This window comes from Oryctolagus cuniculus, chromosome X (genome assembly GCF_964237555.1).
Source record: "Oryctolagus cuniculus chromosome X, mOryCun1.1, whole genome shotgun sequence".
NCBI lineage: Eukaryota > Metazoa > Chordata > Mammalia > Lagomorpha > Leporidae > Oryctolagus > Oryctolagus cuniculus.
In genome coordinates this window covers 78,208,093-78,232,976 of record NC_091453.1, presented here as the reverse complement: position 1 = coordinate 78,232,976, position 24,884 = coordinate 78,208,093, and the positions used below count along the sequence as shown (strand labels likewise).

Sequence of the window (24,884 nt, the reverse complement as noted above, 5' to 3'; positions counted from 1 at the left end):
GATTGAAAACAGAGTACCTGGGTCTCAAATCAGGTACTCTGATGTAAAATATGGGCATCTCAAGTGGCAGCTTAACCTGCTGTGCCACAATGCCCATCCCATAAATTATGTTCTTAAGGCAAAAATAATAAAACTGTAACATCTGAATTGTTACAATTGGTTTGATTAATGAAGTAAACAATGACAAAATATGTAATCTTGACCATGTCTAGGACATTTGAATTGATGTCTGATTAATCTGACTCTGATAATCTCTCCACCTAGGTCAAAGTCAACTAGCCAATGAAAATCAAATGGATCTGTTTATATGGTATACTTTTCATCTGCATGACTGAAGATACCTTAGTACCATTTTACTACAAGAGAAAAGCAAGCCTACTGTAATAAGAGAACTGTCTGCATCAAACTGAATAGCCAGGATAACTCTACTCTGCTTCATATTCTAAAACAAAAGCAGTTCTTAGAGAAAGAAAAAACAACCACCAAGTGCAAGCTACAGCGCTAAACAAAACTAATGGCTTTATTTTTTATTTACCCAGAGTAAGACTGTTCTACAGCCAGCATACTGAGCCCTTTAAAATACTGTATGTAGAGATCAAAGACTGCTTTACTTGAGCTGTTTAACAGCAAAGTGCTAAATGTTGGATCCTGAAATCAAAAGCAATTTATGCTAAATTGACTAATGATGAAATAATGAAAATTTTCACAATCTAATAAAAAAAATCCAATTGTTTGTGTAAAGTGGTCAATCAGACCCTTGGACAGCAGCTGCCAGTAGCAGCATATGGATTCAGAAAGTGTATTACTAACACAGATCAGTATGATATCAGCTCTCCCTGTTCCTAGTCCCACAGGACAAAACCAAAGTGGAGGGACCAAATACAAGACAACACACTCAGTGAGTTGATCTGTTGTTGAGGAGTCAACTCTAGAATGTAGCTATGCAATTTTATCAGCACAGCTAAAAGTCTCATGTATCATAAGAAAATAATAAACAACCTTGGAGCAGCCTTCCACAAGATAAGTGGATAAGAAACAGCCTTGGGGCAGCTTTTCACAAGTCCAGTCTGCTCTACCATGTGCCAGGAGGGATCACAGGGTTTTCCTCCAAGACTTGAGACAGATTGTGGCTGAACCTTGCCTATGTGGCCTATATATGCATGATACAAAGGTTCCATCGTAGAGCCATTCCTCTACAGTTTACAGTGACACAAAAAGTACAAGAAATCAGTATATAAAATTGTCATGCTCCCTCGCATAATTTTAAGTTTAAAAATTTGTCAAGCATCTACTATCAACTATAGCATAGAGATGAAGCATTGAACCAAACACCAGTTGAACACTGAATGCATTATCTGCCCCAAAGGAGTTTCACCTCCTCTGGTAGGAAGCCAAGAACACAGATGCACGCAGCTGTGTACCATAATAAACAGTAGCATAATAAACACAAACATCTGACAATAGAGGAATGGTTAAATAAATTATGGTGTATCCATACACTGTACTGTTAAACAGTCCTTAAAAATCATGTTATAAAATACTTTTCCTTAGTGGAACAGTACCTAAAGAAAACTCTTCAGAAAGAAAAATTTGAAAAATATTCAATAAACTACAATGAGAAGACTTTTAGGTAAAATTTTCTCACAGATAAATGTGAGAAAACTCATTAAGTGATAAGGCTTTGTAGAAGAGAAGCAGTGAGCAGAGAGAACTATTGTTTGTGAAAGCTATTAAGATCCAATCTCACTAAAGATGATAACTTTTGCAACTTAAAAGTAGTAAGTGGATCCATGATCTTCACTTTTCCCATGGCAAATGGAGGACAGCAGACCAACATAAGAAGACCAAGACATGCTAAAGCACATTTGGGAAAAACTAAATCTAATCTAAATCTAATCATGCAATATACATTTATCTCTTAGCATCTCCAGGACTTCATCTACAAATATGACTTTCAAGATAGAATCTGTTGAGGTTGGCGCTGTGGTGTAGTGGCTAAAGCTGCCGCTTTGAAGTGCCAGCATCCCATATGGGCGCCAGTTCCAGTCCCAGCTGCTCCACTTCCAATCCAGCTCCTTGTTAATGCTCCTGGGAAAGCAGTGGAAGATGGCCCAAGTCCTTGGGCCCCTGCACCCATGTGGGAGATCCCGAAGGAGCTCCTGGCTCCTGGCTTTGGATTGACCTAGCTCCGGTCATTGCAGCCATTTGGGGAGTGAACCAGCAGATGGAAGACTTCTCTCTCTCTCTCTGCCTCTGCCTCTCTGTAACTCTGCCTTTCAAATAAATAAATAAGTCTTTCAAGAAAAGATAGAATCTGTTAAAAAATACTAATCCAAAAACATTTTAAATAAAGATTTATGTATTTAAAAGGCAAAGTTAGAGAGAGAGAGAGGTAGACACAGAGAGAGATTTACCATTTGCCGGTTCACTCCTCAAATGGCTACAATGGCTGGACTGGGCTGATCCAAAGCCAGGAGCCACAAGCTTCTTCTGGGGCTCCCAGGTGGGTGCAGGGGTCCAAGCATTTGGGCCATCTAATGCTTTCCCAGGCACATCAGCAGGGAGCTGGATCCAAAGTAGAGCAGCTGAGATGCTGCTCATATGGGATGCTAGCAATGCAGGCGGTAGCTTTACCTGTCAACCACAACGTCGACCCTATTTCCCAAAACATTTTATAAGTGAATATTGTCAAAGTCAAATCTATTATCTAATGTTAAAAACATTATGTACAACTCAGTGTTATTGAGTAGTCAACATAAAAGAAATATACCTAGGGGCAGGCATTTTACAGAGCAATTAAGATGCCACTTGGTATGCCTGTATCCCATATCAGAGTGCCTGAGGTTCAAGTCTAAACTCTGCTACCAATGCCAGCTTCCTGATAATACATGCCCTGGGAAACAGTGGGTGATAGCTCAAGTGGTTGGGTCCCTGCCACCAATGTGGCAGACCTGGATTGAGTTCCTGACTCTCAGCTGTTGTAGGGCATTTGGAGAATGAACCAGTAGATGGAAGATATTTACCTCTCTCTTGCTCTCGCACTCTCTCTACTTCTCCTTTTATCTTTCTCTCTGCCTTTCAAAGACACAAAATAAAATTTTAATTTAAAAAAGTATATCCAATGATACATTACAAAAATATAGCTGATTTCCAAATTATTAAAGTTTAATAACCACATCTGCTTATAAAGCAACAACTGTTAGTAAAATGGTACCATCTTCCTAAGCCCAGCCTGGCTTACTAGAAGTCAGGTGACCAAATGCCCAATCACAAGTGTCAGCTCCACCCCCACCCTAACAAGATCTGCTGCTCCTACTTCCTTACCTCTGCAAAGCTATATAAGACCTATTCTCCTGGTACAGGCAGTTGTTCTCTCGAGCATGAGGAGGCAGCCTGTCAGGTTTCCCCTACCCGACAATAAACCTTATCCCTTACTCCAGTGTTTGGTCAGTTTTGTGATGACCTTTCATTGGTGCCGAAACATAAGACCAGGCTCTCCCATCAACCCTGCTCTCCCATCAGGGATGTGAGCTGCTTTGGGATCCTGGACTTCTGCCAACCACAAAACTCTGGCCTTCCTTCTTCACCACAGAATACTCTGCCATCTCCATCCACACACCAGCCCTCCAAAATTCAGAGGTAAGACAGAGAACTGGGAATTCTCTCACGGCCACCTCTACCATGGGTTGTGGTTCCACTCCACTTCATCTCAAAGTCCTGGCACCAGGTACCACAACCTCCCACGGGCTTTACACCTTCCATGGGCCTGCTGTCTTTCCACAGGCTTTATGGCTTCCCATGGGCTCTACGCCTTTCCATGGGCTTTAGGCCTCAGGCTCCAGGGGGTGTGAGGGTGACAACCCCCACTCTCTGTTCCAGTACCCTCCCCATTGGAAGGCTGTGATCTTGGGAATGCCCGATATCAGTCAGTCCGACGTCACAGATTGCCATGAGAAATTCCTCAACCCACGTTTCGTCCAACCCTCCTCTCGGTTGTCTCCTACCTAAACAACCAATCCAAATGGCCACCTAACAAAATGTTTGATCCTGACATATAGGATCTTTACCACTTCTGTGAGCATTTGGAAAAGTGGAAGAAAATCTCCTATGTTCAGGCTTTCTCCTATCTCAGTTCTAAATCTTCTCTTTACACCTCGTGTTTTCTGGCTCAAGCTCTCTTAACTTCCAAAGCTCTTACTGAAAAACCAAAACTCCTTTCTTCTACGTTCTCGGCTCTGGCTCTCACTGTCTGGCTCACTGTACCTCCGCCTCCCACCCGGGGAATTCTAAGCTCCTACTCGCCCTTATCACAAGTGTCAGCTCCACTCCCAACCTAACAGGATTTGCTGCTCCCACTTCCTTACATCTGCAAAACTATATAAGAGCTGTTCTCCTAGTACAGGCTATTGTTCTCTTGGACAAGGGGAGGCAGCCTGTCGGGTTTCCCCCACCCGACAATAAACCTCCCTGACTCCAGTGTTTTGTGGTGACCTTTCAACAATATGGTATGAATTCTTTTTTAAAAATAATATAGCAAACTAACAAAAGCAAAAAACAGGAAGACAATGAGATACCAATAGGACTGGAGAACAGGACACACATGTGAGAAGTAGTAGAACACACAGGTGAAAAGCAAAGAGAAATTGTAAAGGAACCTGATGGAATAAAGACATAAGCCTCAGCCATTCTCCCCCATTGCCCAAAAGATAGATAAATATTGGAATTTATTGCTTGCCCTTGAATCTTAATTGGGTCTCACACCTTACTGCCTTCATACCCCACTCCCCACAGCCACCTGAAAGACCAGTTGCTGGGACACTTGAAAGACTAGTTCCAGGAATTCACCTCTGCCTGCTGCCCCCTACCCCCACCCCCATCCCTAGCTCTCCTAAAATATAAAAAGGCCGGGCACCTGGGGGTTGGGGCCTTCTGCCATGTGTTCCATCATGTACATGCTGGCAGTTGGGCACCCACCTCTATGAATTATTTTTTCTGAATAAATTTGGTCTGGCTGTAAATTCATACACTGCTGCCTCTATTCTGAGCCTCTTTCCCTAACAGAACTCAAAAAAAAAAAAATCACCCAGAGTGGTAAAGAGAAAGAGATCTTCCTTTTATTTACTGGTTCACTCACCAAATGCCTGCAACAGCAAGGGCTAGGCCAGGCCAAAGCCAGGAACCCAAAACCCCATCTGGATCAAGCAAGTTGGTGGCAGAAGTCCAAGCACTTGACTCATCATCTGCTGCCTCTCAGGTACATTAGTAGGAAACTGGACCAGAAGCGGAGTAGCAGGGACTCGAACTGGCACTCAGATATATGATGAAGACATCCTAAGTGACAGCTTAACCTGCTATGGCATGTGGCCCACCCCTAAGAAGCAATCTTTTTTTTTTTTGAAAGAGAGAGAGAGATCTTCCATCTGCTGGTTCTGCTCAGCCCAGCCCTGCCCCAACCACTGTAGGCAATGGAAGAATGAACAAGAGGACTGAGCTCTGTCTCCCTGCCTTCCTGTCTCTTTCTGTCTTGCTCATTCTTCCTGAAGTAGGCAGGCATACAGGTTAAAATCGATTAGGTTTGTGAGCTGGAAGACCAAGCCTTCGCCACGCCCTTGTGTGACCTCACGCCCTATCTGATACCTTCACCACATCCCTGTGTGACCTCATGCCCCTACCTGGCCACATCTGAGTGACCACCGGCCAATCAGGTTAATTAACCACTCCCCTTTGGAAGTGGGTTAAAAGCCTGGGACATGCTGTGTCCGCCTCTTCTTCCCTGGCCTCTTGTCAGGATGGGGGCTGGCTGTAGCCCTGTGCCTCCAGGGCACGTGGCCTTCAGGCCACCTGCCTCAGGCTTCCTGGCCTAGATGCTCTTCCACGTGGCTGGTTCCTGGTACTCTGTATGAACCCAGATTTACCTCTCTCTCTTAGATAATAAAGCTCTCTCTCTCCTATGATTTCTCTCACTGAATAAAAGCCTAAAATGTACCATGCTGCCTCATTTATTTACGCCAGTATTTAAAATTCTTCTCTAAATATTACGCAAGAACCCTCTCGGGCTTATTAATGTTGGGGATTTATTAAAAAGCATATGGTGATATCGTCTGGCACCCCGAATTTCGATAGCATATGTGGCACCCCAGATGGGACTAGTGGAAAACTCTAAGGGGCTACATTTCTGTATATATTTAGGGGGTCATTTCCGATATCATTCCTTTCGAATTAATTGATTAATTTAATTTTTTAAAAAAACCAGAATGATGTTTATAAAAAATAAAGCTGGGAGAACTAGATAACCACATGCAAATAAATGAACTTGAACCCTCACTTCATATCATCAAGTCAATATGGATAACAGATCTAAATGTAACAGCTAATATTTTAAAAATCAGAAGAACGTATAAGGATAAATCTACATAACACTATGCAATGATTTCTTAGATAAGACACTGTTACTGGTGAAATGGCAGCTGAAAAAAGGTTGTCTCACATGGAAGAAGAATTTCCAAGCGGACAAGGTAAAGAGAAAAGCAAGGTGTATTTAAAAGCAAGATTTATTTAAGTCAGAGACCTCCAGCCAGAGTGACCTGTAGGGAGGCTCCAAGAGAGGTGGTACTGGGGTATTTAAGTACAATTTTGGGGAAGAAAAAAACTTATCAGCTTGACATACAGTTACAAGGCAAGAACAAAACCCATCAAAAGACCTGATCTGTAATCTTTACCCTGTCTGGCTTGCTCTTGATTAAACAAAAGAGCCATCAGAAGACTGGGATAACTAATTTGTCTTAGAGTAAACTGGGAGCTCAGAAGGGTAGAATCACCACTCCCTTGCTATTCTCACGGTAAAATTGGAAGCTACCAAGGGGTGGGGCAGGGGCTTTTGACCTTGCTAAAGATAACTTTTGGGGAAGCAAGCATTTTGCAGTGGTACCAACCTGACTACCCCTGAACACGTCTGACTCCTCACAACACCAAAAGGGCAAACAACAGAAGCAAAAATACAATAACTGGGCTATGTCAAAATTTTTAAATTCTGTGTCTCAAAGTAAACAACTTACAAAACAGGAAAAATATTTGTAAATCACATATTTGATAAGAAACTTGCATACACAGTTAGAAAAAAAAAAAAAACCTTTACAACTCAATAATGAAAAGAAAACCCAATTAGAAAATGGGCAAAGGGCCTGAGTAGACATTTCTCTTACAAAGATGTACCAGTGGATCAATAAGCACATAAAAAGAAGCTCAACATCATTAGCCTTCAAGGACATGCAAATCAAAATCACAATGAGACACCACTTGACACCCATTAGGACAGCTGTAAACAAAAAGATAATAGCAAATGTTACTGGGGGTTGGAAAACAATTTGGCATTCTCTCAAAATGTTAAATATAGAAATATCATATGCCCCAGAAATCCCACTCTTACTTAAAAGAGGTCTTCAAAAAGTTCATGGAAAAAAATGCGTAACAGGGGGGAAAAAACTATGCATGGATTTCAATTTTTATTTTTACCAAAACAAATTTTTATTCAAATTCTATTTTCCATTAACTTAAACCTTTTTTTTTGAAAGGCAAACAGAGAAACATAACAAAACAGATCTGCCATCTCCTGGTTTATTACCTAAATGCCTGCAACAGCCAGGGCTAGACCAAGGCAAAGCCAGGAGCCAGGAACTCCATCCATCTGGATCTTTCAAGCGAGTGGCAATAATCAAGTACTTAAGCCATAAACTGCTGCCTCCCAGGCCCATTAGCAGGAAGCTGGAAGGGAAACAGGAAGTAGCCAGGACTCAAACCAGGCATCTGTTATGGAATGTGGGCATCCCAAGGAGCAAATTAGCTACTGTACCACATGCCTGCCCCATCCATATGTACCTTCATACATACCCGAGAAATAGACACATTTACATGAAAACTTGTATATGAACTTTCATAGCAGTGTTATTTTTTAATACGGAAACAATCTAATTGTCCACCAAATTACGAAGAAACAACATATATAATGGAATGTTATTCAGAGACAAAGGGGAATGCTGCAATCACACATGCTACAACACGAGGTAACTTTGAAAACATAATAGTAAATGAATGAAGTCAGTCATAGAAGGTACTATATTGTATGAATCCATATACATGAAATTTCCAGAACAGACAAACTTATATATAAAAAAATAGATGAGCGATTGTCTAGGGCTAGATAGAGTAGTGGGGGTATGGGCAGGTAGGGAGAATAGGGAGGGACTAATGGGCATGGGTTTCTTTTCAGGATAATGAAAATATTCCAAAATCAGATTGTTCTGATGGGTACACAACCAATAAACACAACAGTCTAAATGGGTGAACTTTTTGTATATGGATTCTATCTCAATAAACTGTTATAAAAGAAAAAAAATAGGGAAGGATGGATGTGGGGAAAAAATCCATGTATCAAACATGAAATTGGAGCTCTACCTGATAACATATATAAAAATTAATTCCAGGGGCCGGCACTGTGGCACAGTAGGTTAAGCTGCAGCTTGGAATGCACCTAGAATTAAGTCCCACTTCCAGTTCTTTTTTTTTTTTTTTTTTTGGACAGGCAGAGTGGACAATGAGAGAGAGAGAGACAGAGAGAAAGGTCTTCCTTTTCCACTGGTTCACCCCTCAATGGCCGCTGCTGCCAGCGCGCTGCAGCCGGTGCACCGCGTTGTTCCAAAGTCAGGAGCCAGGTTCTTCTCCTGGTCTCCCATGCGGCTGCAGGGCCCAAGGACTTGGGCCATCCTCCACTGCACTCCCTGGCCACAGCAGAGAGCTGGACTAGAAGAGGAGCAACCGGGACAGAATCCGGCGCCCCGACCGGGACTAGAACCGGGTGTGCCGGCACCGCAAGTGGAGGATTAGCCTAGTGAGAGTTCTAATCCATCTTCCTTCCAGTGCACATCCTGGGAGGTAGCACATAAGGGTTAAAGTACTTGTTTCCCTGACAACCATGCAGGAGACAGGAATGGAGTCCCTGGCTCCTGGATTCTGCTGTGCCCAGTCTCAGCTGTTGCAGGCACTTGGGGAATGAACAAGCAGATGAAAGACCTCTTTCTGTCTTTCCCTTTCCTTGTGTCACTCTGTCTTTCAAATAAATAAATATTTTTAAAAAACTTATTCCATATTGATTGGGAACTTAAACACCATAATAAAACTTTAAAACTCTTAAGTGTAGACAGGGGGCCAGTACTGTGGCATAGCAGGTTAAGCCTCTGCCCATAATGCTGGCAATCCATATGGGCACCGGTTCAAGATCTGGCTGCTCCACTTCCAATCCAGTTCCATGTTGATGATGTACCTGGGAAGGCAGCAGAAGATGGCCCAGGTCCTTGGGCCCCTTGCGCCCATGTGGGAGTCCCAGAGAAGCTTTGGGCTCCTGACTTGACCTGGCCCAGCCCTGGCCATTGTGGCCATTTGGGAAATGAACCAGTGGAAGGAAGATATCTCTCTCCGTCAAAAAACAAAAAAGTTTTTTAAAAAGTACGTTCAGGCATGTAGACATGGGTCAGTGTTCTGGCACAGCAGGTTAAGCTTGTATTAAGCTATATCCAAGTACCAATGCAAGGAGAACACAGCTGAAGACAGCCCTAGTACTTGGGCCACTGCCATCCATATGGAAGACCAGAAGGAATCAAGGGCTCCTGACTTCATCCTGGCCCAGCCCCAGCAGTTGTGGCCATCTGGGAAGTGAACCAGTGGATCTCTGCCTGTATGTCTCTCTGTATCTGTCTTTCTGCCTTTCAAATAAAATGAAAGTAAATAAATAAAAATTGAAAAAAAAATTGAGGACTTGATATACGCAGTTTGAGGAGACTCAAAGATGCCAATATTCATGTAGTTTCCTCCCTGTATGCGTAACAACAAAATCTGATGCCTGCCCTTTGAAAGCCATTCTTCCACCTTCTTTACAAAGCTCCCTCTGATGTTCCCAAAACCAAATGTCATTTCACACTCTTTGAACATGCACTACAGTTTGTTTTCACTTATAACATTATCTCACACTAACCCAGGGTTTCTCAACCTTTGGCACCACTGACATTTTGGACTAGGTCAACCTATTGTATGGCATACCCTTTTCATTGATGGATGCTTGATGTCAGTAGCATCCCCTAAACTGTGGGGAAAAAAGTCTTTAGACACTGCCAGGTATCACTCCTGGAGGAAAAATCAACCCTCCTCCCTCTCTCAGTGAAAACCTTTATCTAATCTAATAGGTATGTGTGTGAGTTCTGATTTTATTTAACTGTGATATCGTAAAAAAACAGTGCCATGACAGTTATTACATAAAATCAATATAACAAATCCATTCTTACATACTCAGTAAGGTAGGGTAAAGACAGTTACCTATGTTCAATTCACTATTTTTAATTCACACATTTTTTAAAGACTTATTTTATTTATTTGAAAGGCAGAGTTACAGACAGAGGAAGAGACAGAGAGAGAGAGATCTTGCATCCACTGGTTCACTCCCCAAATGGCTGCAATGACCAGGCCTGGGCCAGGCCAAAACCAGGAGCCAGGAGTTTCTTCCGGGTCTCCTAAGTGGGTGCAGGGTCTGAAGCACTTGAGCTATCCTCCATTACTTTCCCAGGTACATTAGCAGGGAGCTAGATCAGAAGTGGAACAGCCAGGACTTGAACTGGAACCCATATGGGATGCCAGCACTGAACACCAGGGCTTTAATCCACTACAGCCAGCACCCACAAATATTCCCCACTGAATACAGACATGCCCAACCAATTAGTTCTGAGTATTACAGATTTGCCTATCACAACTTTTTAAGATTTGTTTATCAGAGAGACACAGTGATATAGAGGAAGAGACAGGGTGAGAAATCTTGAAACTACTGGTTCACCTCCCAAATATCAGCCATGTCCAGAACTGGACCAGGACAAAGCCAAAAGCCAAGAGCTCCACCTGAATCTCCAGTATGGGTAGCAGGAACCATCAAACAGTGGTTTAACCCATTATGCCACAATACCATGGCACGACTATTTAAGACAGGGAAAAATTCACGGTCAGCATTGTGATATAGCAGGTTAAGCCACCACCTGCAATGTAGGCATCCCATGTGGGAGCCAGTTCAAGTTCTGAACCAGCTCCCTTCCTGCTAATGCGGCTGGGAAAGCAGCAGAAGATGGTTCAAGTGCTTGGGCCTTGAATCCAATGTAGGAGACCTGGATGAACACCCTGGCTCCTGGCTTCAGCCTGGCCTAGCCCCAGCTATTGCAGCCATTTTGGGGAATGAATCAGGGGATGGAAGATCTCCCTCTCTATCTCTCCCTCTCCCTTACTCTGCTTTTCAAGTAAATAATTAATAAATATTCATTAAAAAAGGAATGGAAGGGCCAGCACTGTGGCAAAGTTGGTTAAAGCCCCGACCTGAAGCGCTGGTATTCCTATGGGCACTGGTCCAAGTCCTGGCTGCTCCACTTCCGATCCAGCTCTTTGCTATGGCCTGGGAAAGCAGTGGAGGATGGCCCAAGTCCTGGGGCCTCTGTACCTGCATGGGAGACCGGGAAGAAGCCCCTGGCTCCTGTCTTCGGATGGGCTCAGCTCCAGCCCCTGTGGCCATTTGGGGAGTGAACCAGCAGTTGGAAGATATCCCTTTCTCTGTCTCCCCACCTCCCATCTACCTATCTTGTAACTCTTTCAAATAAGTCCTTAAAAAGGGAGGTGTCCAGCTTCCAGTGAAGTCCTGGGTGGTTGTGTACCGCCATCATGGCAGCGGAGAAGGACCACCTGAGCTATTTCACAGTTTATAGGAGCAGTAGTTCGGCTCCTCTGGCGAGAAGGACAACAGCAAGCTGGATGAGACGGATCACAGGGCTCCGAATGCAGCGAAGTCAGGGGGCGGCTGCAAGAATAAGGTGGAGAAGCAGCTGCCAGGACCTGACGCACTGTTCCGGAGTGTGACTCGTTGGGCCTTTCTCTACAATCCACTCAACAAGCAGACAGACTGGGAAAGGCAAGTTGTCAAGGCGCCCGAGGAGCCTCCAAAGGAGTTCAAAATATGGAAGTCAAACTATGTGCGCCTTCCAGAGACCTACACAACGGAGAAGAAACCTCTGCCTCCAGAGCTGGACATGGTAATACGATGGTCTAACATATATGAGGACAAAGGCGATGATGCCCCGCAGAATGCTAAGAAAGCTAGGCTTCTACCGGAAGGGGAGGAGACGTTGGAGTCAGATGATGAAAAAGATGAGCATACTTCTCAAAAGTGCAAAGTAGAACCAGGAGAACCAGCAAAGAAGAAAACATAGAAAACAACAAATGACAAGAATTTCTGGACTGCTACACTTGTTAAAATGTGTCTTTGGGCTGATTAAGTCCATATGGTGGATTATTATGTCACAATGTCTCTATATGTTAATGGACTAATACATATTGCCTCAAGAACTTTCCACTGTGGAATTCATTTTTTATTTAAAACTTGTATGTATTTAAAATTCAAATGGTAACCTGTGATTGTGAAACTGACAACATTGGGAAGCAGTCTTGCTAACACAGAATTGGTGACATGCTTTCAGAATTTTGTCACATGTTAACATGCCAATGTTCTATATGGATCTTTTATAAAGGAATATATTTTTTAAAGTAAATATATTGTACTGTGAACCTTCAGGGTGCTTTTCAACAGTGTTTGTACAGCTCTGGCCCTTGTGGCCAACTGGGGAGTGAACAAGTGGATGGAAAACTCTCTCTCTTCTCTGCCTCTGCCTCTCTGTAACTCTGCCCTTCAAATAAATAAGTAAATCTTTAAAAAAAAATTGTAATTAGTATTACCATTTAAGGAGTGCCTCCTGTGTGCCAGGTGCTTTGTGCCATGTGTTATCTGATCCTCAAACAACCTAGTAAAGTAGGTATTAGTATCCATACTTTATAATAAAGAGATTTTCAGTAACTTGTACAAGATTACACAGGCAATGACTGATGAGTTTGGAATTTAACTCAGGATACTTGAACCCTAAAACCATCACATTAAACCACCTGTCCACTGATCAAAATTTAGTTATTGTATAGAGACTACATTAATTACCATCTCTTCCCCATATCTTCTGTCGTAGGTAGTGAAAATCCTGTGTTCCTGATTATTTGTATGACTCTATACTGTGTACCTAATAATACAATTTCCCTATTAAAAATAAGTTTATTAAAGAGAAAAAAAAAGAATGAAAAAATTCTAGGTTACACATAAGAGTTTCTTAGGAAAATAATTATTAACTGCCAATTTTTAGTAAAATTCAAATTCACTATTGTTCTAGAATTGGTTAGTCTCTACAGAGTTCAAATGAAAATTTACAACAGTTATTTCCATCTCTTGTCACTTTGAGTCCTTAATATTACACTGAAATTAGGCCGGCGTCGCAGCTCAATAGGCTAATCCTCCGCCTTGCGGCACTGGCACACCGGGTTCTAGTCGCGGTCGGGGTGCCGGATTCTGTCCTGGTTGCCCCTCTTCCAGGCCAGCTCTCTGCTGTGGCCCAGGAAGGCAGTGGAGGATGGCCCAAGTGCTTGGGCCCTGCACCCCATGGGAGACCAGGAGAAGCACCTGGCTCCTGCCATCGGATCAGCGCGGTGCGCCGGCTGCAGCACGCCGGCCGCGGCACGCCGGCCGCGGCAGCCACTGGAGGGTGAACCAACGGCAAAGGAAGACCTTTCTCTCTGTCTCTCTCTCTCACTGTCCACTCTGCCAGTCAAAAAAAAATATATTACACTGAAAAATACTTGTCACAAATTATAAAGGAGTACACAGAATCAACAATACTCACAAATACAATGGAGCTTAATTTCCTATTTAGAAAAAAGTTTTCTTTTAAAAAATGTTATCAAAAATACATTAGAGGGGCTAGCACTGTGGTGTAAGTGGGTAAAGCCACCGCCTGCAGTGACAGCATCCCATATTGGCCCTGGTTCCAGTCCCGGCTGCTCCACTTCCAATCCAGCTCTCAGCTATGGCCTGAGAAAGCAGTAGAAGATGGCCCAAGTCCTTGGGCTCCAAAACCCACGTGGGAGACCCAGAAGCAGCTCTGGCTCCTGGCAACGGATAAGCACAGCTCCAGCCATGGTAGTCAACTGGGGAGTGAACCAGCAGATGGAAGACCTCTCTCTCTGCGCCTCTCCTTCTCTCTGTAACTTTGACTTTCAAATAAATAAATCCATCTTTAAAAAATACATTAGAACATTATCTATTATAATCTGCTGACTGGTATTATGTAAGTAGAAGATTATGAATTTATTATTTATTTGCAACAAGAGAAATGTAAAGTGTCGCTCCCCCTCTTCGTGGAGGAGCAACACTGAACCCTGCCTAGGCTTCATATCCGAGTCACGGCACCATTATGTCGCTCCCCCTCTTCGTGGAGGAACGACACAGGACCCTGCGCTGTTCTTTCGTCTGCTCGGCCCTCCCCGGGTTTGCTGCTGGTTCTTCCTGGGTTGGCTACTATCCCTTCCACCTCCGTGGAAGGGCAGTTCCCCCTGGCCACATTCCCCACTTCCGCAGGGGAGCGGCACACCACCGGCCGGCTCTCTCGGGGGCTGCACAGGTGTTCCTTCAGCTAGATGTTCCCCTTAGATGTTCCCCATAGATGTTCCTGGTGCATGCCGTCTCTCTCCTCCTTTATAGTCCTCCTCCGCCAATCCTAACTCGGCTGCCCACACGCCGAGTACGCTGCTCTCCAATCAGGAGCAAGTCCTACAGTTTATTGGTTGAACTGGAGGCAGCTGTGTAAAAGCTGTTTACTTCTCTCCCAGCGCCATATTGTGGGAGAGCAGATGCATAGAATAAGTCTTAATTCCAGTAACTCAGTCTAGTCCGGATTGCTCCCCACAGATCCCCCTTTCTTTTTATTTTTGGCGTTGATACGCGCCTGTCTTCGGTGCCCCGTGGCACACACTCTGCTCTGCTTGCTAGAGTTGCCACAGGTTCTTACAAGTCCTATCAGGCAAACCGAATCCGGGTCCTCTCTTCGCCATGTTATGAGGAGGTTTTTAGGCGCTGATGCGTGCCTGTGTTCGGTGCCCTGCAGCGCATGCTCTGCTCTGCCTGCAGGGGCTTACAAGCCCTAACAATCAGGCAAACCGAATCCAAGCCTTCTCATTGCCGTATTGTGGGGGAGGCCTTACTGATGTTAATTCGTGCCTGTCTTCGGTGACCTGCGGCGCATAAGCTGCTAGCTGCCCGCAGGTGCTCATCGCCTCACTTAATCAGGCAGACCGAATCCAAGCTCTCTCATTGCCATGTTGAGGGGAGGCCTTTCTATTTCTCTATTTCTCTATCTCCGGGCATTCCTATTTCTCCCATTTTACTTCCATCTTCCAGCATTCCTATTTCTCTCACTTTACTTCTAAACTTCTGTTTCTCTTATCCCCGCAGCTTCCCGCTCTCATTCTTATCCCCGCGGCTTCCCGGCTGCGCCCCGCCGGCGGGCTCCGCCCCGAGGCTGCTTCTCGGCGCCTCGCCGGCTCTGAGCCGCTTCAGCCCGCGCCTCTCTCATCTGCGCGGCTTGGCTTCGCGCGCTCCGCGGTCTCCACGCCCTTCGCGTCTGCACCACGGCCTCGCGCCAGCCCCGTTCCCTATCTATTCACGCCCCGTGCTCTCTCTGCACGCGGTGGCTTCCGCGAGTCACACAGCGTAGCTTACGTGTCCGCCACTAGCATTCAATCTAAGTTCCCCGGGCTAGCCTGGCGAATTCAACCCAGCTTACGTCTCCGCCCCACGGTTTGGCTTCCCGTCCTTTGCTCCCCGGGCTAATCAGACGGACCCCAATCTGGCTTACGTTTCAGCTTCTGGTTTCAACTTTTCGCCCCCCATTCCCGGGCTAACTTGAGAATCCCAAAGTGGCTTTCGTATCCGCCTCGGCCTGCCCCCCGCGGCTTCAATTTCCCTAACATTTTTCTCTACCCGGTATGTTTCCCCAAGCTTTCCTCCAACAATACTCCTCCCTCATTTCTCCTGGCCTCTCCCCACAGTCTGCATCCGAGTCTGTTTGTTCTAGCTTTCACTTTCGCTTTCGACCTTAGAGATTTCTCCCAGCTTCCCCCCCGTAGTCCGTAGTCCGTATCTGAGTCTATGCCTAGGCTTTCAATAGCTTCTTCCGGCACCCTTTTTCGTCCGGCTTTTCCCTAGGCTGTTTGCTAGTCTCTCTCTCCGGTATTTTCCCAGTTCTTCCCGTTTCTTCCCTCCTAAGTTTGCTATCTGTCCTAGGTTTCCTATCCGAGTCATGGCACCATTATGTCGCTCCCCCTCTTCGTGGAGGAGCAACACTGAACCCTGCCTAGGCTTCATATCCGAGTCACGGCACCATTATGTCGCTCCCCCTCTTCGTGGAGGAACGACACAGGACCCTGCGCTGTTCTTTCGTCTGCTCGGCCCTCCCCGGGTTTGCTGCTGGTTCTTCCTGGGTTGGCTACTATCCCTTCCACCTCCGTGGAAGGGCAGTTCCCCCTGGCCACATTCCCCACTTCCGCAGGGGAGCGGCACACCACCGGCCGGCTCTCTCGGGGGCTGCACAGGTGTTCCTTCAGCTAGATGTTCCCCTTAGATGTTCCCCATAGATGTTCCTGGTGCATGCCGTCTCTCTCCTCCTTTATAGTCCTCCTCCGCCAATCCTAACTCGGCTGCCCACACGCCGAGTACGCTGCTCTCCAATCAGGAGCAAGTCCTAGCAGGATCAGCTCCTGCAGGTTACTGGTCGAACTGGAGGCAGCTGTGTAAAAGCTGTTTACTTCTCTCCCAGCGCCATATTGTGGGAGAGCAGATGCATAGAATAAGTCTTAATTCCAGTAACTCAGTCTAGTCCGGATCGCTCCCCACAGTAAAGATGAAAAGTTAAAGTTCAACCTTTACCAGACTGAATATGCTAGTTAAAATTGAGACTAAACACAAATTGTTATAAAACAGAAACATACAGTTTTCTTGTATTACATTAAATGGTTCCCAGGGGTGTAAGGTATTTCTATCAGAGAGTATACAACCATTTCTGGAACTTCTCAGAGAACTGATTATAAGAGTATTATAAATACTTCAAGAAGTACCCAAATATACCCACAGTGTAGAGAGAAACAAGATTTTCATTTCTAGGTCAGGATAAGTAGCCTCTATAGAATGGGGGCCAAGAGAATAGTTCAAGCACCACTCAAAGTGAATTCCTGGGCTGGGTTGGGCTGGGCTAAAGAGAACAATACGCGCTTTTGCTAACTTACACAGTGTGCCTCGGACTTTAAACAAAATACCACTTCCCAGCACATCCATATGCTCTAAGCCTTCAATTACTTTTATTTGTGAAAAGTGTCCCTAGCATCACCGGAAATGCAAATAAAGAAATAAAAACACCAAAGAAACTTTACCAAAAGCTGCCTACTATCCATTTTCCTCAAAGCAAAACTTAGAGAAAATAAGGTAGGTTCTGGATTTTATCTACCTTTATGTTTTTGATGCCAAAAAATGCTCTAGAGTTTATATTACAAATAATCTGAATTGAAATATGAAATTTTAAACCTTAAGCAAAGCATTCTACTAATCTTGATTCTAAAATATCCCAATCAACCATACTTTTGAAGTTTTTTTTTAAGATTTATTTATTTACTTAAAAGTCAGAGTTATAGAGAGAAAGAAAGAGAGAGAGAACAAATTTCCATCCAACTGGTTCACTTCCCAGATGGCTGCAAAGGCCAGGGCTAGACCAGATAGAAGCTAGGAGCTTCACTCAGGTCTCCCATATGGGTGGCACGGATCCAAACACTTGAGCCATCTTCCATTGCTTTTCCCAGGCCACTAGCAGGAAGCTGGATCAGAAGAGGAGCAGCTGGGACAGGAACTGGAGCCCATACCGGGATGCTGGAATTATGGGCAGCAGCTTTACCCATTATGCCACAATGCTGACCCCCACTCTTTTGTTCTTTTTTTTTTTTTTTTTTTTGGACAGGCAGAGTTAGACAGTGAGAGAGAGAGAGAGAGAGAGAGAGAGAGAAAGGTCTTCCTTTTTCCGTTGGTTCACCCCCCAAGTGGCCGCTACGGCCAGCGTGTTGCAGCCGGTGCGCTGCACCAATCCGAAGGCAGGAGCCAGGTGCTTCCTCCTGGTCTCCCATGCAGGTGCAGGGCCCAAGCACTTGGGCCATCCTCCACTGCACTCCCGGGCCACAGCAGAGAGCTGGACTGGAAGAGGAGCAACCGAGACAGAATCCAACACCCAGACCGGGACTAGAACCCGGGGTGCCAGAGCCACAGGTGGAGGATTAGCCTAGTGAGCCGCGACGCCAGCCCACATTTTTGTTCTTAAACACGGCAAACACCTAACTTTTCAGATAGCTTTTCCAAACTAACTTAACCCAACCCCCAATAAAAATCCTTATGACACAATTCTACAACATTTATTTATGCAATTTATTGAAGTACTATTTTGAATATTGTCATATATTATCATGTAATTCTTTTCTAATTATTAGGCATATTACTGTATATATTCAACTATTTTATAAATCCTTCAAGGACAAGAACCATGTCTTTCTTTTTTGTTGGCTACAATCAAGTTTCCAAATTTGGGAATTCAATAAATGCTTGCTTAATGACTGTATTCTAAAAAAACCAGACAGAAAGGCATAACGCTATGTAAATAACAAATACAATACAAAAACAGGACATACCACAAACAAAAACTGGATAACCTATTAAGTTAAATAAGCATTTTTCATAATAAATAAACCATTTATTGCTCTAGTGCTTAATAATCATTATAAAGGCAGAATGTGATATAGTAGAAACAACACTAGGATAGTGCTAGTGAAAAACCCACACTCTGCCATACAGTTTAACTTTCGGTAAATCATTTAACCTGTCTCAACCACATGGAGTAATTACTATGTACTGTGCCAAGCTCACAGGGTTATCACTAGGATGTAATAGGATAATATATATGAAAGTGCTTGTAAATTTATAAAGAACTGCATAAATGATATTTTAATGGTGAACATACCCTCTAATTGTTTAAAAATAACAATTTTAAAACATCTAATGTTTTATTTTAAAATATGAACTTGCAAAAGAAGGAAATTAAGGGCCAACTCCTCATGTTATAGAAGCCATCATTGAATAAAATGAATTACCACTAGGTTTCAACAACTCAAATTCACTATAGCAATTAAAATGAGTGAAATGTCAAAAATGCACTTCACATTCAAATTTTCAAGAAGACATTTACTACACAAAGTAAGGCAGATATTTGAATCAGGCGACAAAATAACAATCACAAGTTCATTCCACTAAATTCATTAAAAAAAGCAAGGACCTTCACCTAAGTAGCAAAATAGACACCACATTTATCTGGCTCAGTTTTAAACCTGATCCAATGCACCATGCCCCACAGTTGAAAAGGTGAACCAATACACGTAGGACATGCTTGAGTTGACTCCTGGTTTTCAGGAAAACACGTGATTATCCAGAACACAGCACTATCTGACGTATATTAGAATTCCTAAATTTGTTTCACAGACCTACTGCGCATGGACATAAAGAGGTGATGCTGTATAAAGAAGTAGAGGGAGCAGCTGCAAGTAGGCTGAAGCACATCCACTTATTTGTAGAACTGGTGACAAAGTCAACTATGAAAAATTTCAAGATTTTTTTGGGTAACAATTTAAATTCATTTTCAAGTCAACAAATTATACTAACTATCCAGATGTACCAAAAAGTTCTAAGGTAATTATGCCTTCATCTTGCCAAATCTACCCACAGACCTTCTCAGAGAAGAGATTAAAGCCAGAGTCAGCTACTTTCCTGAAACAGATTATCAACTCTCTGATCCCAGGTTGAATGTCCTTAGGTGAGTGAGGATTTTAACCAAGGAGTATCTGGAAGGCAGTTCTACTCAAAAAAAAGTCAGGAGCATAATGCACCATTTGGTTTCAAATACACTGGCAACCCTCCCCTCCTTGTAAATGTTAATCTCCTCAAGAGGCTGCCATCATCATTTAGTTTTGAGCTTCATCCCAGTAAGGGGAAGTAAGGCTGAAGAAGGAAAGAGAAACAAGGAGGGTAGCATGATAGGGACAGGCAGGAGAAGACGACACCGGAAATGCAAATAGAGAAGTAAAAACACCAAAGAAACTTTACCAACAGCTGCCTACTATCCATTTTCCTCAAAGCAAAACTTAGAGAAAATAAGACTTCATGTCTACATGTTTTGAAGGAAATATTTTCTTACTGCAAATGTATTGAACAGTGCCAAATGTAAGCCAGAGTTATGCATGGAAAAGACAGGTTCCTAGTGAATTTCTACTCCTGATATCATGAGCAGACACAATACAATGGGAAAAAATGAGTATCTGCTTCACAGTTTGATGAAAAGAACACTGGGCTACAATTTGAACACTAAGTTCCTAGTTTTGATTTTCACTCTCTTGACAAGTGGCATTGGGTTTAATCACTAAATTTTTATCAATGTTCTCATTCAAACTACAAATATTTCTTGAGTGTCTAAAAAAGTTAGCTATTTTATGGTTTTTCAACCCTGACTACACATTAGACTCATGTGGGAAGCTTTTTTTTTTTTTTAAGTCCCTTAGCTACTGAGATTCTGAATTAATTGGTCTGGAGTGGGGTCTAGGTATAGGTTTAAAAATCAAAACAAAACAAACAAACAAACCCTCCAGTACGATTTTAAAGTGCAGTCAGAGAGTATGGAAACACTGGTCTATTTCATCTTATGTGTATGTGAGGAATGGCAATATATCATAAAAAGCCCTCTCCCCTGCTTTTGAAATTTATCAATTTCCCCTTGTTTCAGCCAAGATCCTTATCACCCTTCACAAACAGAATAGCTTCTTAATTATTTTCCCTTCTTCCCAGTCTCTTCTCAACCTAATAAATAATTGTTTGTTCAACTAGTAAGTTTGCTTCTAAAATATTATTCCATGGAAAGTCACTTTAAGAGCAGTATAAGATTATCATACAGAACTTTCTTGATCAAAGCAAAGACCTACTGTGTATATATGTATGTGTGTATTTATGTGTATGTGTATGTATGAAAGCATGTATGAATGCATAACCTCAAGCATGCTGTTTCTTCAGTTTCGGTGTATCTATCTTCATTTACACAGAATGGATACTGGTCTCTACATTCAAAACTATTGCCCCTAAATATTTAATGGCTGAATTTTGTCAAAAGTAAATGTCAAGTTAAGTCTCTACTTACAACACCAGCATCCCCTATCATAGTGCCAGTTGGAATCCTGGCTGCTGTGTTTCCAAACCAGCTCCCTTCTAATGTGCCTGGGGAGGCAGCAGATTATGGCCCAAGTGCTTGGGCGCCCCTGCCATCCACACAGGAGATCCAGATGGAATTCCAGGCTCCTGTACACAGCCCGGCTCAGCCCTGAATATTGTGGCCATTTGGGGGAGTGAACCAGCAGGCAGAAGGTCTCTCTCTTTCTCTGTTTCTTCCTCTTTTTATCTACCTTCCAAGTAAGTAAATAAATCTTTTTAAAATAAGTAAATCTTTTAAAAAATAGCAAACAAGTCCCTGGCAGATATCTCATTTAAATGGAAAAATAAGCACCACAAGTTTTTTTAGTCTGATTCTGGGATCAAGAGACATATATTTAAATGAAAAAATAAAAGTACAATGAAGGGGAATTATTTCAAGAAGTCCCATGTTACTATAAACACTAATAAAGTTTATACTTCTGGTTTGTACTGAAGCTTACCTCAGAAAACCAACTGAATGAGGACTTAAAAGCCAAAGGTTGTAACTGAGAAGATAATATTAATTATTTATGAGAAATATCAAAACCAATAAAAGGAATATATAATGAGAAAACTGAACAAGTATATGGCTTAATTCCTGCCTTTTAAGGGACTCTCCCATCTTCTTAGGGACAGCAAGACACAAATGAAAAAAAGAAAGAAAGCTAGCACTGCCAAGTAAGTGGTAAAGACAATAAGTACCATGGGAATTCAAAGACACAGGAGACTGCTGTGGGCTAAGGGAGTTGGAGACAGCTTCTTGGAAAAGCTGAGGTTTGAACACAATTAAATAGGTGGAGAAGAGGGGGAAATCTCCAACATGCTGATGACCTTATACAAAGATGAGACAGAAATGCACAAAATACACTGAAGGGAGGGAGATCAAGTTGGAAGAGAGGGTTCTATGCAGGAGGGTTTCAGAGATAAGGTTTCAACAATAAATTGGAGCCAGACAGTGAAAGCCCTGAATGCTAAGCTAAGATGCTTAAACTTTCTCCTGCAGATAAAATGATCCTTTATAGATTACAAAGAACAATAAGCAAAGAAAGATACTCTATAATAATGCAGCCTGAAACCATTTTTCTTGAAGCCTTTGAAGAACATACCAAAGTAGTATAATATCCTGCCAAAACAGTGATGAACATGTGAATGTATTGTTTAAGAAATCTGTTGAGAGTGAAGCAGTAAATACTCAAATGTGCTTTCCAAAATACAGAATTAGGGACCAATTACACATTCATCGTTCCCAGGGTAATTCCTAAGAGAATCAATCAATGGATGGAAAGCTTCAATTTTAGGTTTTCTTCCTCTTCCAACCCACATACCTTGATTTAATATATAGACACTAAATATTCTGAAATTACCTTGTTCTTAATGTCTCCTACTACTTCTCATTATGAGTGAATTTACTTACTATATTGTTTCAGAATTCACCACATCTGTGAAAATAATTTTGCCCATTATTTATTTCAACAAAGCAGATGAAAAGAGACAGATAAATAACGCATTTAAAGATTATGAAAAGCAAAAATCCTTTCATCAAACCAAAACACACGTAAAATAATCAGCAGAGTGGGGAAGAGTGTGTAGATTTAAAAAAAAATGCCAGCCACAACAAAGACTACCAGACACAGTACGCACAACACTACAATAGCCAATTTCTCACCCAAAATGTGAACCCATTAATCCACAACTCCAATTTTTTTCTCAAAGAAAAATCCCTTAAAATTTTTGGCTCTTTCTGCTATAAAAATGAAGACTAACATCACTTAAAGCAAGGATTATCTTTCCCCCAGGAACCAGACACGTAAGTGATTGATGATTTAATTTACCACCGCAGCAAATACTAATTTAACCACCACTACCTTCTTCAACACCGAGAAAATGAAAAATCTCTATCTTTAAAGGCATACGTGACAAGAAAGAAGCGAAGAGAGTCTTAGGATGATTAAACCGTAAACAAAATAAGAACGCAGACCACGGCGACCCTGCCGCCGTACTTGGGGAAAGGGGCTCTGCTGCTCTAGCGGGCATGGATGTCTTTAAGGAGCCTGTGGAGACAGAATTTTACGGACCGTCTGCTGGGGGGGAGGGGGGTGTTGTTGTTCCGGGAACATCCAGGAGAGTTGAAAGAAGCGCACTAATAAGGGTGTCAATACCTCCCTCCCACCCTTTCTAAGAAAAGTCGCCATCACAATAATGCCCTTTCACCCCGACACTGCTCTCCTGTATCCATACATCCTTGGCTCCCCCTCCACTAGCCCCTCCTCACTCCTCTCGGGTTCAGGAGAATGAGCTGCTGGGACTCTGTCAGTCCCGCCGCCCCCGCGCACCCGCCCAGACCAGCCTAGCCCAACAACGCGGCCACGCAGCCACCCACTCCCCCACCTCCTCCTTCGCAATCCAGCCCCCCCCCACGCCCCCCGCCCCGTCCTGTCACCTGCTTGGGTGGTGTCCGTCAGGTCGTAGCCGCTACCGGGGAAGTCTCGGAGTTTCCTACCACTGAGGCTCAGGATGCCAGAGTTGCCCGCCTCCTCCAGGGCCCGGTCCAGGCTCCTCACGGTGTGTTGAGGCTGCAGGCTCCCTGGGTTCCACTGCGGCCCGTTGGGGAACGGCTGACCGAAAAGAGTCGGTACCGGGATAGGCACTACCACGGTCCCGCCACTGCCGCCGCCGCCGCCGCCGCCGCCGCCACCTCCCCCTCCGGCCCCGCCGCCGCCGCCTCCGGCCGCGACACAGCCGCCGCTACTTCCACCTCCACCACAACCACCGCCCCCGCTGTTACCACCACCTCCCTGACTCGCCGCCATGTTCCTGGGAGAGAGAATAGCCCCCGACAATACTCAGCCAGTGTCGTGAGTGTAGGGGGTTCTTAGAACGCATGCGCAGGATCAGGCGGAGGGGGTGGGGGGGGCGAGATAGAGGGTTGGAAGGAACCAGGGGGCGGGCTGGGAGGAGGTGTGGAATAGAGAGGAGATGATGTTCGAAAGTATAGTACGCTTGCTTAAATAAACGTGCCATCAGAGGAAGGATGCTAAATCCTGGTTCCACGGCTTTGGGTACCAAATCTTGCAAAGCGACACCAGTCGTTTGGGCGATGGGTGTCCAAATCTCCAAGTTGCAGCAGCTTTTTCGTTCTGCAAAACAAAAACAAGTATATGAGATAGGCATGAGGAGGATTCCTTTCCGAATGCATAGAAACACCATTTAGAAGGACAATGAGGCAGCTTTCTGGGAGGCTTACTGGAAATACCTCAGGAATCATTTAGCAGTGTTAACGCTGTCCCGAGGAGGCACTGAGTGAGGGAGGAAAATGAACGCAGGATTGAGTCTTAGGCAGATATGAATTCTGCCATCCTTTAGAACTCCAAAGTAGGAAAGACTTTCTATTTTCAGGGAAGCCTCTCATCTCAGTGTGTGGGTCTCAGCCCAAATGCTGCCTTCCAAAACTTGGAAGAGTTCTCCACATTCTGTTCTACCACTCTTTGAAGTTGTGCCAAGATCTCTGAAATATCCCTAGTTTCTTATCATGTCAATATCGGCTGGTGAAAAATGCTTTGATCATCAAATAACCTTAAAGGTTATTTTTGAAATACAACTTCGGAGTTAAATGGAATCC

The 24,884-nt window shown here is 43.7% G+C and overlaps 1 protein-coding gene and 1 pseudogene across 7 annotated transcripts in view; one reads left to right on the top strand and one right to left on the bottom strand.

Moving 5' to 3' along the window:
* Nucleotides 1-24,884, bottom strand: part of LRCH2 (leucine rich repeats and calponin homology domain containing 2) — a 197,033-nt gene that overhangs the window by 110,737 nt on the left and 61,412 nt on the right. For all 7 annotated transcript variants that reach the window (XM_051827276.2, XM_051827277.2, XM_070066580.1 and 4 more), the window contains exon 2: nt 23,706-24,402. In XM_051827276.2, coding sequence (XP_051683236.1) covers nt 23,706-24,075 — 370 coding nt within the window. In that variant the 5' untranslated portion in view covers nt 24,076-24,402. The remainder of the gene's footprint in view (nt 1-23,705; nt 24,403-24,884) is intronic.
* On the top strand, nt 11,740-12,337 carry LOC138847523 (UPF0690 protein C1orf52 pseudogene; annotated as a pseudogene).